At 44.3% G+C, this 15,472-nt stretch overlaps 1 protein-coding gene across 1 annotated transcript; it reads right to left on the bottom strand.

Moving 5' to 3' along the window:
• Positions 1-1,126: 1,126 nt before the first annotated feature.
• On the bottom strand, positions 1,127-3,542 carry LOC129401683 (translation initiation factor IF-2-like). The gene is made up of 2 exons (XM_055124436.1): positions 3,533-3,542; positions 1,127-2,001 (listed from the first exon to the last, which is right to left on the bottom strand). Exons 1-2 carry the CDS (start codon positions 3,540-3,542, stop codon positions 1,127-1,129), a joined length of 885 nt encoding a protein of 294 aa, XP_054980411.1.
• Positions 3,543-15,472: the final 11,930 nt, after the last annotated feature.

Raw genomic sequence — 15,472 nt, 5'->3', positions numbered from 1 at the left:
TGTACAAGACCTCCACAGGTTCTTGGGGTTGTAGGGCTTGTTAAAATTTGCTCTCTCCAGAGCAGGGAGCAAGTCCGATATAATCTGATTTGCACTGATATCAAGGCTTTCTCATGTGACCTCAGCTTCCACTCAGGAACAATATCCTGCAACTCAATGGTCTCCTGGACGTCTGAGAGACCCTAGTCAGACCAAACTATTTTCAAAAGTCGGGGTGCCAAGAGCTCTGCCTTCTTCAAACACCACCCACCCAGATTCCTTCATAGCCTTGGGGCCTATCCTGTCCTCTGTCCCAGGTAGCTCTGCACATCTATGATTTTTTCCAGTAAAACACAGGTCACTCATGCAGGACTGAAACACTCTCATCCATGTAATAGGATGTTTGGCACATGGTGCCTTTCCTCATGTTGACCCAAAGAACAACTGAGCCCTAGAAGCACATGCACAGGAAGTAGTAGGGTCTCCAGAGAGGATACAAACCCACCTTTTCTTGGCCTGCATGGACCTTCTTTTCCTTCTCCTTCATGACTGGGATCCTGCACTGGGCTGACCCTGACCTCTCAGACCTTGGGGTATATTTACTCAATCCCTATCTTTTGATAGCTCTGTATCCTGCAACTGGAAATTGTTTTTCAAGAAGCTCTCAGTTGTAGGAAAGGAATCCCCTAACCAGAATTAATTAGTCTGCTTTGCAGAATAGAAATGTTGCATAGATCTCCATAAGGTAAGCCTAAAAATACATAGCGAGTGAACATTGTTCCCTTGGCCAGCAGTACTCCCACCTCCCAATAGAGGTAAAGCAGATGTCCCTCATTGGTTCCTTGCTTTCTTACTTATAAAAAATAATAACGTTTCTCCTTTGCTTATACTACACCCCCCGCCCCCCAACCCATCTGCTATTTCTTAGAACTGGTTTCTTTGATTTGGCCCAAGCAACGTACTTTTGGCCAAAGGAAGGAAATCCGGGGGCTGGAGGGAGGGAGCTAAATATAAATATCTGCTTGCCCCAACTGCTCCCCAAATGTTTCCCATTACTGAAGCTTCCAGCGCAAGCACACGTCCAAGACAGCAATCACAAGATCAAAAAGGGCCAAGATGACCACCCTTCGCTCCCCCAACGTCCCAATCAGTCACCACCTCCCCGAAGGAAAACAAACCGGCCTGGGATGTATCTCTCCACGTGCTGCGCCCTAATGCTGCCAGCCAGGGGTGGGGAGTCGCGGGGGTGAGGCTGGGGGGGCCATGCAGGAGGTGGGCCACACCGGCCACTAGCCGAAGCGCGCCCCGACGGGCGTCCCCAGTTATAGGGCGTGGGGCCGCGCCCTACCCGGTGGCTTGGTGTACGGGTGGCGGTGCCACGCCGCGGGGCCGGCTGGGGTGTGCCAGGCGCGGGCTCCTGCACCTCGGGCCCGGGCTGGGGAGGCGAGGGGCGGCGGCCCGCGGTGCTCCCAGCCTCTGCGTCCCAGCCCCAAGGTCGGATTGGGGTTCGGCACCGAGTGCCCGAGTGCCCGCGCCCCCTCCAGCAGGCCCCGGCGGGTGCCGCGGGCGAAGGTGGCACGAGACGCCGGGGCGCTCGGGGGATGGGGGGTGGGGACGTTGCACTTACTCGGGTCCCAACTTCGGCGACGCGGGGTGGAGGGACCGGTTCTTCCAAACGCAAACCAAAAAGGGGGAGTGGAACGGCCCGGGCAGCGCTTTTTACAGGGGTTCTGTCTCGGGATTTAGGGCACCGACTGCGCTGGCTTCTCGAAATTCGAGCCAGTGGGGGGGCTGGTCGCTTTCCCTTTGAAATGCGCCTGTGCCTCGGGGTTGAGGGGCGCCCTTCACGCGGCTCCCAGCGCGCAGCGACACCCCGGCCGGCGCCGGCGAGGGGAGTCACTTCCCCGCACCCCTCCCGCCCCCTGACCGGGCCCCGACTCCCCTCCGCACCAGCCGGAGCCCGGGCCGGCAGCCCAAGCCCCGCGGGGTGTCTCACCAGCCTAGGGACTGGTAGTTTTAAATCTGAAGGGGGAGGAGCTGTGTTAACGTGGGAGAGTTGGGGTGCAGGAGGGAGATGTTAAGGGAAAGGCGAGTGGAGTGTCAGGAGGATGGTTTTTGCTTTTGTTTTTGTTTTTTTTCTTGGTGGGATGGAGAGGACGTAAAGTAATAAGCAGAAGGACTGAAACTTACTGGAACATTCAGAATAGGATGCAGACTCTTGCAAAACGTCTTCATGGCACGTGTGGGGGAAACTAAGGCAGAGCCACGCGTGAGATACCCCACAATGGTGTGGGGAGACCTTGCACTAAATATCCCGTCCTAATTCAGTATTTTTCTTTAAAAAATGTTTTGCTTTACTGTATATGGAGGAAGTCTTTTGGAAGGAGAGGGAGAAGATTTTGTCACCCACCTCCCCCAAATTCCTCTACATCTGTGACATAATAGGCCCTAGAGGGAATCTTGATTTAACCTGTGAAGTATTTCAGCATTGGACAGACACATCCATTATGGGCCAGTAATCTGAGATACTGCCCCTCTTTGGGAACTTCCTCTTACTTGATTAGGGAATCCAATCACAAACAGTGAAAGATATGCAAATACCTTGATGATTTGCTCTTGCTAAAACTCATCGCTTCTCAGGGAGCATTAAAATGTTTGCACTTCTCCTTTTCAACTGAAATCCCTTCCCCACCTCCAACTCAATTATTCACATCAAATGACATAACATAAGCAAAAGGGCCTAGGGAAGTATGGCATGAATACTGGTATCATTGTGTGTGCTCTTTCAGAAATGTCTAGATTCACACACATTATGGTGATTTCTATCTGTCGTCAAGTATCTGCATACTAGTACTCCGGTATCATGAAGGTAGAATCAGAACAATGAGACCTAATCCTCACCCTCAAAGACCACAGATTATAGATTTGGAGATAAGACCAACTCACAGGAAATAATTAGAAATCTACACAAAGACTGGTTTGGGATCCTATGCTGTTGACTGTTTATATATAGGCAGACTGAGCAACTTTCCCAAACAGACCATGTATATTGGATTTCTTGTCTATAAATGATAAATTATGCTAACCTAGTCAGACACTAGTACCCTTTCCAAAGAGAAATATTGACCAAATTATGTTGTTGATGGAGATGGCTTTGCCTTTTTAAATTCACTTTACCCTTCCTATCCATTCATAAAGCATTTCCATAATTAAAAAAAATTTAAAAACCATCAGATCCAGTCCTTTATAGCATATGCTACTCAAAGATTTAAGGAAGTAACAACAATAACCTCAAACTGCCAAACAAACTGTTCACTATGAATTCACCAAAAGCAATGAAAGTTTCTTTTGTCAAAGACAACTGGTTAGTATTTATTTGAAACTCAATTAGAAACTCAACCTTTGTCATTCCCAAGTAACATAAAATTGAAACTTTCTTGTGTTAATTAATACAAGGAATCTTTTGATCCTTGATCCTATTTTGGCGTTTCTTTAAAAATATTTACAGAATAACTGTCAATCCAAATATCTTATCATTTCACACTTCTCAAACCTGGATTCATATTGGCCTTGGATAATATATATATGTGTGTATATATAATATATATTCTGAACTAGTTTCTGAGTTTGACAGTGTGGAGGATTATCTCATTATTATACTTTCAGAAATGCCATGTGTTTAAAATATCAGCAGCTGTAGATTCAGAAGATAGTCCTATTTAGAATTTTCTATTAAGGAAAGTTGTTGTTTGGACAAAGTACATTTATTTTAGCAAGTATACAAATTTTTCATATTCTCCAAAACAGGAGTAGCAGGAGCCAATTTATCAAGTATAATGTATTCCAGACACTTGTTGGAATAAACAATGCTCTTGAACCCTCAGATGCACAGCCAATAGGGAGCTGTTGACTACTTGAGGTTTTTACACATCTCTCAGCCAAATCAGAAATCCAAATCCCAAATCAGTCACAGGCACACAGTGTGGATTTACAATCCTTCCTGGGCACAGAGTCACAATCTTCAAATGCATTACACCACCCAAGGTAGGTTTATTTTTGACATAAAATGCACTTAATTTTGGCCATTTGACATGAATGCAAGTATAAATAAAATTTTTAATAAAGTTAACTCTCCTTTGTAAGAAGAAGGCAAAACCCAAATAAACATATTCTCATGATTATCCACTTGAGAATATATGAGTTATATATTCATCTGTTGATATATAAAGAGAGAGCAAAAGATCCTTATCTATAAAATTTTCCTGTGAGTAACTAGTAAACTCCATAAGGACTCAATTATGATTTGTTAGTTTAGATTGGACTTAGAACATTCAGCTGTTTACATGTCCTAAAATGCTAATCCTAACTGCTCTCCTACCCTACCTAATGTGCAATGAAAAAATGACAAAGATTTTTTTTTTTGCACATGAAGACACAAAAGTTGCTTACATATAGATTTATATTCTGACTCATGGCCTAAACACATAACACATGTGACAGAGAAGTGCATTTAAGCCCAGATCCTGCTCAAACTCTTAAATAGAGAAGGCAGAGGGCAACAAAACAATAGGAATTCTGAAGTTCTTTGAACATTTGTATTTACCTACATTGACAGGTCAGATATGTTTTGACCCACTCTTCTGATTCTAAAAGGTATGCTTGCCCCCAGTCATCCCTCCCCCACCCTCTCTATCCTCTGTCCTCATTTCTCTCTCTCCTAGCACCCCCTCCTTCTCCCTCTCTTATTCTATGTTTTCTTCCCCTCTCCCCTTCCATACACCGACATTTCTTATAATCCCTTATTATTTAGTTTGGCAATATAATTTCATCTAGAAAAACTTGTCAAATGTACCTAATAGGATTTCCCCTCAGAAGAAGGAAGAAGATCCAGCCAACTAGCTTAGGTCAAGATTTATTTCTGAGTCCAGTGAAAGAAGAACTAACCATATGGAAACAGCTAAGATGAGTCAATGCCCCAGGTGTGAGCTAGGAAGTTTCTACAGAAACCATTTAAACGTTCAAAGTATTGGTCATTTTTTCCAGTGTTGACCTTTTTCTCCCTTTCACTTAGCTAAATCACTTAATGTCAGGAATCATATTAACTTCTTCAGTGCAGTGTAGAGTGTAGGGTGCATCTGACAGGAGACTTTTAATTGATCAGTTGATTGAAACATTGATTAATATCAAGAAATGGTATGTTCTAGGACCTTTTATATTACAAAAAGCATTTCTTTTTAGTCTATGCGAGCGTATTGTAATATGAAAGGCAATTTGATGTCATTTACTACCTGAAAAAAAAAATGTCTGTGCTAAACCAGGGAAATATTCACTAACAGGAACCTATTACATGAGTCACAAGGTTTTAAGTTTTAAATACTTTTACATCCAATTTTTAATTACTATAGAACTGATTTTCTAAGTCATTTATTGTTGACTAATGTTAGGAAATACATTTCCTCCTATCAAGAGGAAAACAACCTCATCAAAGTCTTTAATCATACAAGGGATTTTGGAAGTATGTAATGTGAGGACTCAGGAGAGAGGAACCAGTTTACTTTCATCTTGGTGCATTTAAAGCTTAGAAGACCCAGTGATGGACGCAAACTTGAATTCTTGGCCACATTACTACTAAAGCAAACATTTAAAGTCAACTTTAAAATAATGTTTTACTTATGTCCTCCACCTCACAAAGATTTACTAAGTAGACCTTATTGTACATGTGAGTAAAACTAACCTTTGTTGATGTTTTTCTTTTAGGTGAATCTGCTGAAATTATTGAGAAAATAACTTTCTTCTTATTTAATTTGTTTAATATTTCTTTTACCATTTTTTATCACATATGTTCTCATCAACTACTGTGATAAGTACTCTCCTGAGCTTTCTATATCATTCTACTTAGTAACATATCCATCTGTGAGCTGCCAGTACCTTAATAAAGAGAAGATAGCCAACAAGTGCCTAGAGGGAACTTGACTCCTCACTGTGGTAATCACCAGTTGCTCCTCCCCACCACTGCCATAGGTAAAGGCTTGATTGTTCTTTTTAGATTCTCTAATATCACATGACAAACAAGATTCAGGTGTCTTCTTTTCACAACAAGAGTTTAGTTTTAAAATAATACCTTTTCCTTCAAGAATAAAATTGCAGGTACATTTTTAAAAAGTGTCCAACATAACTGCTCTTCTTGTATAGTTTAGAACAGAACTGCATGCTCCATAAGTAAACTCTAATGACCAGCAGACGGAAATGTTTGGGACTTTGACTCATGGTGCATATGGAGCTGAACTTCAAGTTTATGACTTTTAGATTATATTTCCCCAGACACACTACTTGCACTTATCTAAGTTAAATCTCATTTGCTATTTCCTAACCATGTTTTTGGCAGGTAGTTGATAGTACTTTTGTTGACTTTTGGTTTATAGTTGTAAATTATTACTAAGCTACTTTTAAATTTTTGTTTTATTTTCTGAGTCTATCATCATGCAAAAATTAAACAGGAGTACCCTTATTTCAGAAAACCTAGGAGAAGAACATTTGGATTCACCGAAAAGAAATGACATAAAGGTTTATTTCAGGAAAAGCAGAGATTGTGGACTAAGGCCCATTTAGATGAAACAATAAACTGTCTATTGGCTAATAAGCTTGAAGCATAGTACCATAGGCAGCCCAAAACTTAATTTTACAACTGCCTTGCACCACAAGCCAAACCAAGCCCCATCTAAGTGCCAAAATTAGTGCCAAAGGAGTAGTGGAAAGGAGAATGCAAACAATTCATTGTTTATTTGATAAGCATAAAATATTTAGAGTGAGGAAAATTGTGTTTCCAAAGTAAGAATTGTCTTTACTTCTTAACATGTAATAAGAGGCACTGAGGAGCTATTCTTTGGTAATGAAAACCTAATGTGTCCTTGATTATTAGACAAATATTCAGAGAATTTAATTGCTAACTGGGACTGGCTTCTTTTGTTTCTGTTTTTGTTTTTGTCCTTTCCCCCCCCTTTGTTTAATTTTATTTTTTGCCTCCACGTGGTTTCTTTCTAACACCAGATTCATGGGGACTTGTTCTGTTGGGTAGGGCATTCTATTTTTTTTTCCAAACAAATGTCTGACAGCATATGATTTCCTATGAAGAACAAAATTTAAATGTTTTATGCATCATTCAAGCGGGGCCTTCACACAAAATTATGTCTATATGTTAATTGAATCATAACCAATGTCCCTAATTATCCTAATGTCGATTCTGAAAGGGACAGATGGATTTTATCCTTCACTTTCCAGAACATGCAGCATGCTGACAACTAATGGACGTTTTGCTCAGATTTCTTTGTTTCAGAATTTCATGTTTTAAAAATTCACTTTGGATTCTGAAGTAGATGTCCAATAATCTGTCTACATCAAACGTGATATGGACACCCCCCCCCCAGCAACCCCCCACCATGTACTTGTATGTGATAAAGAAAAGCTCAGATCATTCCACAGCTGAGAAAAACAGCTGGGGCAAAATATTGGAGTGAAAAAAAAATTATTTTCTCTGCATGTGTGCATGCCTGCGTGTGTAAGAACAAGATGCATTTAGTTCCTTGGATACTGCAGTGTGACCACTCACAATTGAAATCTTTGAAATTGCGTAAAATGTCTCAGAAGTCTCAAATCACGGACCTAATAGGTTTGGTTACCTTTCAGCAACGGAGGAAATCTTGGATACAATCAGATACAATTGGCATCCTGGACCCTAAAGCCTTTGCACGTTTACCTGTGCGCGGTGCTATTGCCAGTGAATTTCCAGGGAGGCCCGGCACGGGCGGTCTGGATGGATGGATACTTGACCACGAGCTAGTATTGCTTATCAAACCGTTTACCTCTCTGAGGTGTTGTTCCTAGCCCAAGAAGTCCCGCAACTGTGGCTACAAGGGTCAAACGTGGATAAATCATTTGATGTGGACACTGAGCTAGCAAGTTCGAGCAGAGAGACATCTAGAGAGAAACTGAGAGAGTGGGAGGGTCGGATGCAGGTCTTTGGAGGCGCGGGAGGAGAAATCGCAAGGCCCAAACCCCCGCAAGAACCGGGTTCAGACAGTTATTAAGCGAAATGCACCTCTGGATGGAGGCTTTACTCCGTCGGTTTTGCCCTCCGTCCAGGAAACCTAAAGACCCGTGTCCCGCCCCGCCCCCCCCCCCCAACCTAAGACGCTGAAATATTGCGATTCCCGCAAGCTCAGAAAATTTGCCCAGGGTCGAGGTGGCTGGTACTGCCTGCAGGCGCGTCTGGTCGCTGTGCCTGGTGGCTCTGCAACTGGGTTTCAGGCCGTTTTCCCCCATTCGGCATTATTTTTTTTCTTGACTACTTGAGAGAGGAGAAAAAAAAACTATTTAAGAAACTCGAGAAGAGTCTGTGGGATGCAGAACCGCACACGTGGTTCTGCAAATTGGAGAGAAGAGTGGGGGAGGTGGAGAAGAGAGAAATGAAACTAGAAATTATGCAACAGCTTTAGAATCCGAGAGGCTCCCTCCTTCTTGTCCAATATAGATGGTTTTCGGTTCTTCACAGCTGCGCTTATCCAATAAAAGTGGAAGAGGGGCAGATAATGGCCTCGGCAATGACAAACCCACCTACACAAATAAATGAGCAGCAGCTTGGCGGTGGGCATTTTTGCGGAGAAACCTCAGAAGCTGTTGGTTCGGAGGCCGGTTCTAAATAGGAGTAGACTTCCCCCCACCCCCAAACCCCGCAAATTATGAACCATTCCTTTGTCCAAATCCGAGATACAGAAATGCACAGCTCCTTCAAACAGGACGTACGAATTTCACTTATTTAAAGAGATCTGAAGCCTTCAAGAATTAGGGAAGTAAAGATGAAAACAAATCTTTTAATGATATATTTGGAGGAGCTGAACAGGTAGGCAGGAACATGAAAATGTTGTTTATTTAGACACTTTGCTTCACAAATATAACTTCACCTTGTTAAAAGATACATGGTGGTGTAAATGAAGCTCGAACACAAACCTGTAAAAATCAAACACATTTTTCGTCAGGGAAGGAGAGATACCGTGGTCCCTCTTGATATCTCTATCGAGATTTAAGAAAAATTATAACCTCCATAGGAACGTTCAGTTTTGATTTTTCTAACATGTCTTGAATTAAACAAAACATGTTAACAAGATTGTAACGAAAACTCTGTATGATGTAAACATCCAAAGAAAGAAATTCTAGATTGATTATATTCTGGGACCGCAAAGATTTTATTACTAGATATCACTGAAACAGTGGAATGGAGGCCTTGAAAGCGTTACTTTTTCTGGGGGTGGGGAAGAGGATGTTTCTGTACCAGCCCTTAGAGAAATTTCTCCCAATTAGCAACAAAACAAAACAAAAAACCAACAAAATAAAACGCAAAATGTTGAGCTGAATTCTATATTTTCAGGGTTAAGTTTGTATGTCATAGATGTTGAAGGCCAATTGCCAATTCGTGAATGTATCGAAATAAAACACAAGAGTAAATGCCAAGTTCCTGTGGTTTATGTAAACTACATAAAGTCTCAGGGTTTTATATTTTGATGGATACAGGACTGTTACAAAACTGGAGATTAAAAAACCTGTTATGTTATGGCTTGTGGGTTTCCACGTGCTTATTAATTATTCTGGTATTTTTTTTCCCACTTAGAAACACTTGCTAATTTGTTTAAGCTTCTGAGACTGCAGCCTGCGTCGTTCTTATTCCACTTCTTTGTACCTGGGATGACCTGGGAGCCATTTGTCCGCGTTAGCGCTGTGACTTGCTGCTTAACTCAGTGTACTGGGTGGGGGGCGGGGGAGCGTGTTCGGCTCTCGGCAAAGATGCTGGGGAGTTCGGGGACACGGCCAAGGGGCTTCAAATGCCGCCCACTGTCCTACTTGTTTAAGGAGCTTTGCAAAACGCCACCCAACGCCGTTTTTAGAGAAGAGAGAACTTTCGGACCGAATAAATCGGCCGTGGGATATATTTCACTGCGTCTGGGTGTGTGGGTGGCGGCGGTGGGGTATCAGAAAAGCCCTCGGGGATTGTTCAGTCCCACGGAAGTTTAGGGGAGTAGCCGACGAGGCCTCTGGAGGGGGCACCTCCGCTGCGGGTCGCACCCGGGCGGTAGCTCCAGCCGCCCGCGCGCCGGCTGAGCTTAGCGTCCGGGTGGGGCAACCTGCTCCCTCCCCGGCGGCGACTATTACTAGCAGCTGCTTCTGCTTAGCCCAGCGAGGATCAGTTTGCCCCAACCCACGGTGGAGTAAGCCTCGGTCCTCTCCCGCCCCTCCCTGCCCTTGCTCCCTCCCCCCGCAGCGCCGTCGCCACCGCTGGGACCCAGCGACTGGGTAGCGCCGTCTAGCGCGTGGGTTCCAAAGGCTGGGAGGAGGAGGGCGCCGGGGGAGGACACGCGTGAAGGCCTCCCCTCCACCCTTCCCTCTCCTGCGCCCCCAGTCTTTAGGCCCACCGGGGAAGGCAGGCAGAAGGTGCTGCAGCGGGGGGTTTAGGAAGCCGCGGGAGGACCGCGAGCGGGCTTCTGTCCTTCCAGCGGCCCCCGGAGCCCCAGGTTGGAGAGAAGGCCCCGCGGCCCCGCTCTCCACCTGCAGCGTCTGGGCGATTCACTGAGGCAGGGGGTACAGGAACGCGGCGCGAGGCCCAGGAGGGCTCCGCAAAAGCTGGTGCTAGCCCGCGCTGTGAACTCGCGCTGAGCCCCAGACAGCACTGAGGCGCCTTCTCCCAACTCTCCGCCCGCGCCCCCCCTCACCACCCCCCCCAACGCTCTGCTCCCAAACGCGCCACTCTCGGCACCAGCTCGCATCAAGACGCCGGGAAGCGGTGGCACGCGCTTTCAAAGGCTTCGATGCAAACTGAGGCTCGAGGAGCGCCGGGGCTGAGCGCAGGGTGCTCCCCAGGCCGCGGCCCGATGCGACCCCGGTGACCCAGACTTCTTCCAGACTGGGCTCGGTTTCTCCTATGAGCGCCTTCTGGGGATCGCCCGTTGAGGGTGGGCTGTCAAGGGGGCTTGATGCCAGCTAGACGGCGGCTGCAGAGGCCTTTTGCGACACCGAGGGTGGTCATAGATAGGCAAGGATACGCGTCCACAGCCAGAGTTCGCCGCGGCTGGCGGGAGTGTTTTGCAAACCCAGCCTGTCGTGGCGGAAATTAAATCTGATTGCCGCATCCTCGCACAGTTTGGTTTTGCGGCTTAGCTCGAGGAATAATAGTATCTCGCCTGCCTGGGAGCAAAAGGGCCTATCGGGTCCTTCTCCCCGCCCACCGCCGAGAGTAGGGGGCTCATCCGTCAGCCCCGGGCACACCCCCCTCGCGCCCGTGTCCCGTTGGACGGCTGGAAAGGATCTTAGCGGCCTTGTCGTTATCCGACCCTGCGGTTCTGCCGATGAAGAAATGGACTTAGTGCGGGGTTAGGGAACCCGGGTGCCCCAGGTGACGGGCTCTGTCCATGCCAAGGACAGCGCAGAAGTCGCGCAAACCGTCAGCCAATATAAGTCCAATGAGTAACTATCCAGTCAGGTGGTTCTAGACGCTAGATTGGAACCCAGTTGGTTTCCTAATATGCCTTCCCCATCCCCCACCGAGCCTTCCGTTACTTTTAACCCTTAAGTAAGCACCGCAAGGTGGGGGAGTTTGGCATGGGCGTTCCCATAGCCAGATGCCTTTTGGGAACAGATTCTGGGGAGCTCAGCCCTTCCTCCGTTACCGATTGCTAAGAATCCCGGTCTCCACACCCCACTCTCAGTCTAGGCAGAAAAGCCTTTCTAAGTCTCCTCTTAACCTCCTTTGTGGACCCCCTACCTCGAAGTTTTCTTTGGGGAGGAGCTTTTTGAGTGGCCTTAAACGCAGATCTAGGGGAGTGTGTGTGTGTGTGTGTGTGTGTGTGTGTGTGTGTGTGATAAAGGTCACGTGAGCGAAGGATTAGCATCTTCACACACACCCACACCCCGCGTGAGTGCACAATCTAAATCCGAAAAAAGGCGAGCGCGGTGCTTTACAGCTGAAGGCTGGATCCCCTTCTACCACATCTGCCCACTCCAAGCTCTTAGCTAAAACTCCCTAACTTTATGACAAGATTGGGAGGTCAGCGGAATGGGACCCTGGAACAGAGTGGAGAAAGGAAGGAAGTGCGGGAAAGTACTCTGGAGCTTAGAGCCCGTCAGACCCAGATCCCTCGGGTTCTTTTCGCAAAAGGAGCTGCCAGTGATGGTCACAAATGATGCCCATTCACCTTTTGCTGTAGATACCTTTGCTAAGATACACCGTGAAGATTAATACCGCCCACCAAATGTCACCTGACGATTCTTAAGGCAAAGAAGCCCTCTCCTAGAGGGCGAAAATTAGTAGTTTAAGGAAAAGGGAGATATGGGGGTGGGGCGCAGTTTAATAACTTGCTTGGGATAGAAATCTTTGTAAATCACGGGGCTACTCCTTGTGTGGCCACCTTGGGGAACGTCAGATTCACCCCAACACAGTCTGGTAAGTAGAAATGCAGTGATCATTGAATTAGTAAGATCAACCCTTTACCATGTATCCACTGTGAGCCTTCAACACCTACAGGCTCTCTGCTCTCTGAGATTTGCTGTAGACCTAAACCAATAATTTCAATTTCATGATTATCAGCTTAATCCATGTCAAGATATAGAATATGGTCTGACATCATTCTCAAAATTTTCTGAGATTAACACAAATTCACGTTTATATTCACAATTATGGAATGTAAGGTAACTGGTTTTTGTCGACAATGAAAAGAAACTGGCTTCTTTTGAACAAAAGTGACTGGGGGTGGGGGGATGCTCCAGAGCTGCTTATTGATGACAAATTTGCACAGTAGATAATATCAGTGAAAATAGTCACTATAAGAGAGACATTGCAGCAGACAAACCATTTTAATTGTGCAGCTATCTTTCACAAGCAGTCCCTTTATTGTGTGCTGCTACAAAGTCCCATTTTTTTATTTCCTGATAGTATTAGCAAATAGTCCAGAAGATACTATAAGTTTTTCAAGAACCTGTACTTGAATAAGGACAGTTTCAAATATTAATGATGGGAACATGCAACTAATTCATTTTCTTGGCATTAAGCCCTGCTTTTCCTGTATGCTGCAATTTAAACCTGAAACAATATCATCTTTGCATAATCTTAAATTATCACGTCTCTGAGCAAAGATTTTGTTTAGTTTTTACCATATAAAACTAGAGGTGAGACTTTTTTGCAGCAATGAGGTTTTCACTTTCACCTTTTAACGCCACAGACTTTGACTTCTTCATATACTTCCTAATATCTTTTAAGCAGATATTGGCAATATGTGCATTGATGCAATATAAAGAAAAATCTCCCCTTGGCCAGCCAATCACTAAGGTCTTGGGGGGGGTGCACCACCTTGTTAATTCCTTCATGTTCCATCTGTGGGAATGATGAAACTCAACCATTATGGAAGATTATGAGGTTAAATTAATTAGTTTCTTCCATTACACTGCAGTCTTCTGAAGATGGTTGCCATTTTCCCTTTTAATGTCATTATTTCTAGATCTTGTTAGTAGCTAATGTGATTGAAAAAGGAGGTAATGTAAATTTAACAATAAAAATAACACTTTCTTTCATGTATGCTGGAATAATGCTTGAAGAGAAGAATCAGCCAAGTTTTACCTGTCTGCCATAAACAGCCCATGTAACTTGCTCTCAAAAAAAAAAAATAGAACCAGTGTGCAGTGGGATTCTTCAGTAAATTCTTGAATCAATACTTTTGTTTCATGTTTTCATGTTCTCAGTAATGTTAATGTATCCAGTTTCAAACTCTTGCCTGTACGACAGAAAATACACCCTGCTGTGTACCTTTCCAAACACTTTTTTAAAGTATCATGCTTTCCTTGCTATTGGGTCTATGATTCTGATTGTCACCTATATCTTTGCAATATGGATAGTAAGTAGACATACTTAATTCCCTACACTAATCACCTCAGCAAAAAACCAGGGTCAGAGACCAATAACATCTCTGATCTTGGACAAAAAGTATACACACATAAACACAAAGCCAGCATTAATTATGATATTTATTCTGCCACTGCAAAAACAGATTCAAAAGAACAGTGGGCTAATGATCTGTACAGCAAGTATTAAAAACAGATGTATTTCTGTTGCATTGGAGAGTAAAAAATGTATTCTTAATAGGTGATAAACTACACATTTCTAATAAAAATTAATGCTATGTAATAATTTTCCATTTTTCAGCCTTTAAGGATTATTTTATTAGTTTTATAGTTAATGAAAACCTTGGTAACTCAATATCTAATATTTCTGGGACCAATGTTTGAACAGATCACAGATCATAAATAAAAGCTCTTTTGTCCGCAAAATGACAGTTTTCTTTGCCCACAATATTTTTTGCCTTTCTGCATCCTACAAAATGACTAACCTTTTAAAATTGTCATATGGGGCCCTACGAGTTACCATTCCGTTTATTAAAATCGCGGTTCCTTTAGGTGAAGGATATCTAGATTCAATGTTACCTTCTAAAGCATTTGTGGATTTTCCGGAGGCTTGGACCCACAATGCAGTCTACATTAGTGCTGAGTCTTCCTTTTAGAGATTTACGTAACAATGGGGCGTCACCACCCCAGCTGCCCCAGTGCGCTTGCTAGGATAGGGATCTCCTTAGCTCCTGTGGGCTGTGCAGCCTCAGGATTCCAGGCAGTCTGGGATGCTCAAGAAACAGAAAATCGCCTGTACTTGTGAACAGCCGATTGAGGCACTCTCAGAACAGCGCCCAAAGTGGACTCAGATATCTTTTATTCGGAAAGCATAAAAAAGCCTTAGTGGTGGTATCAGCACACCAGAAATCTAAAAATTACAATGGGATTTGGAACCGGAAAAGACACTGGTTGATGAAAATTTACAGATCAGGGAACGGTAATTGTATTGAGACTAAGGGACAGAACTATGAAGACAAACGAGTTTATAAACATTGCACTATTAGCACCAAGTATGTCACTTACAACAACCAGATAGCCATGTCTCCTTTCCCCTTCCCGCTCCGCTCCCCCCAACCCCCCTCCATTCCTTTCTCTTTGGATCTCTTCCCAAGTCAATATTGGTTTTCTGTTTTACTGCTTGGGTCCCCTATCCTTACTTTTGAAATAGTACATATGTGTTGCATTTTTTAAAAACCCGATCTTTTCAGACCTACTATGGGTATATGTAGGTGGGAGAGGGGCGAAAAGGGAGCTGGGAGTTAGAAGGATCTGTGTTTGTCTAAAGGAGTCTCTCTCTCTTTCCCCGCCCCCCATCCATTTGCCCTCCCTCTGCCCTCTCTCAATCCTCCTCCCTCCTCTCCCTTCACTCCTCTCAGTCTCAGAGTCTCTCTCTCTCCTCTCTCTCCTCTCTCTCTCTCTCTCTCTCACTCTCTCTCCTACCCATAAAATTCCATGTGGCACATGCTATAAATTGTGTGTTGCTGAAAGTTTTAATACTTAATTTAAAGTCAATGGA

The sequence above is a fragment of the Sorex araneus genome, chromosome 2 (genome assembly GCF_027595985.1).
Source record: "Sorex araneus isolate mSorAra2 chromosome 2, mSorAra2.pri, whole genome shotgun sequence".
In the NCBI taxonomy this organism is placed as follows: Eukaryota; Metazoa; Chordata; class Mammalia; order Eulipotyphla; family Soricidae; genus Sorex; species Sorex araneus.
The sequence above is the reverse complement of the archived record's forward strand: the minus strand, read 5'-3'. Positions and strand labels throughout refer to the sequence as shown.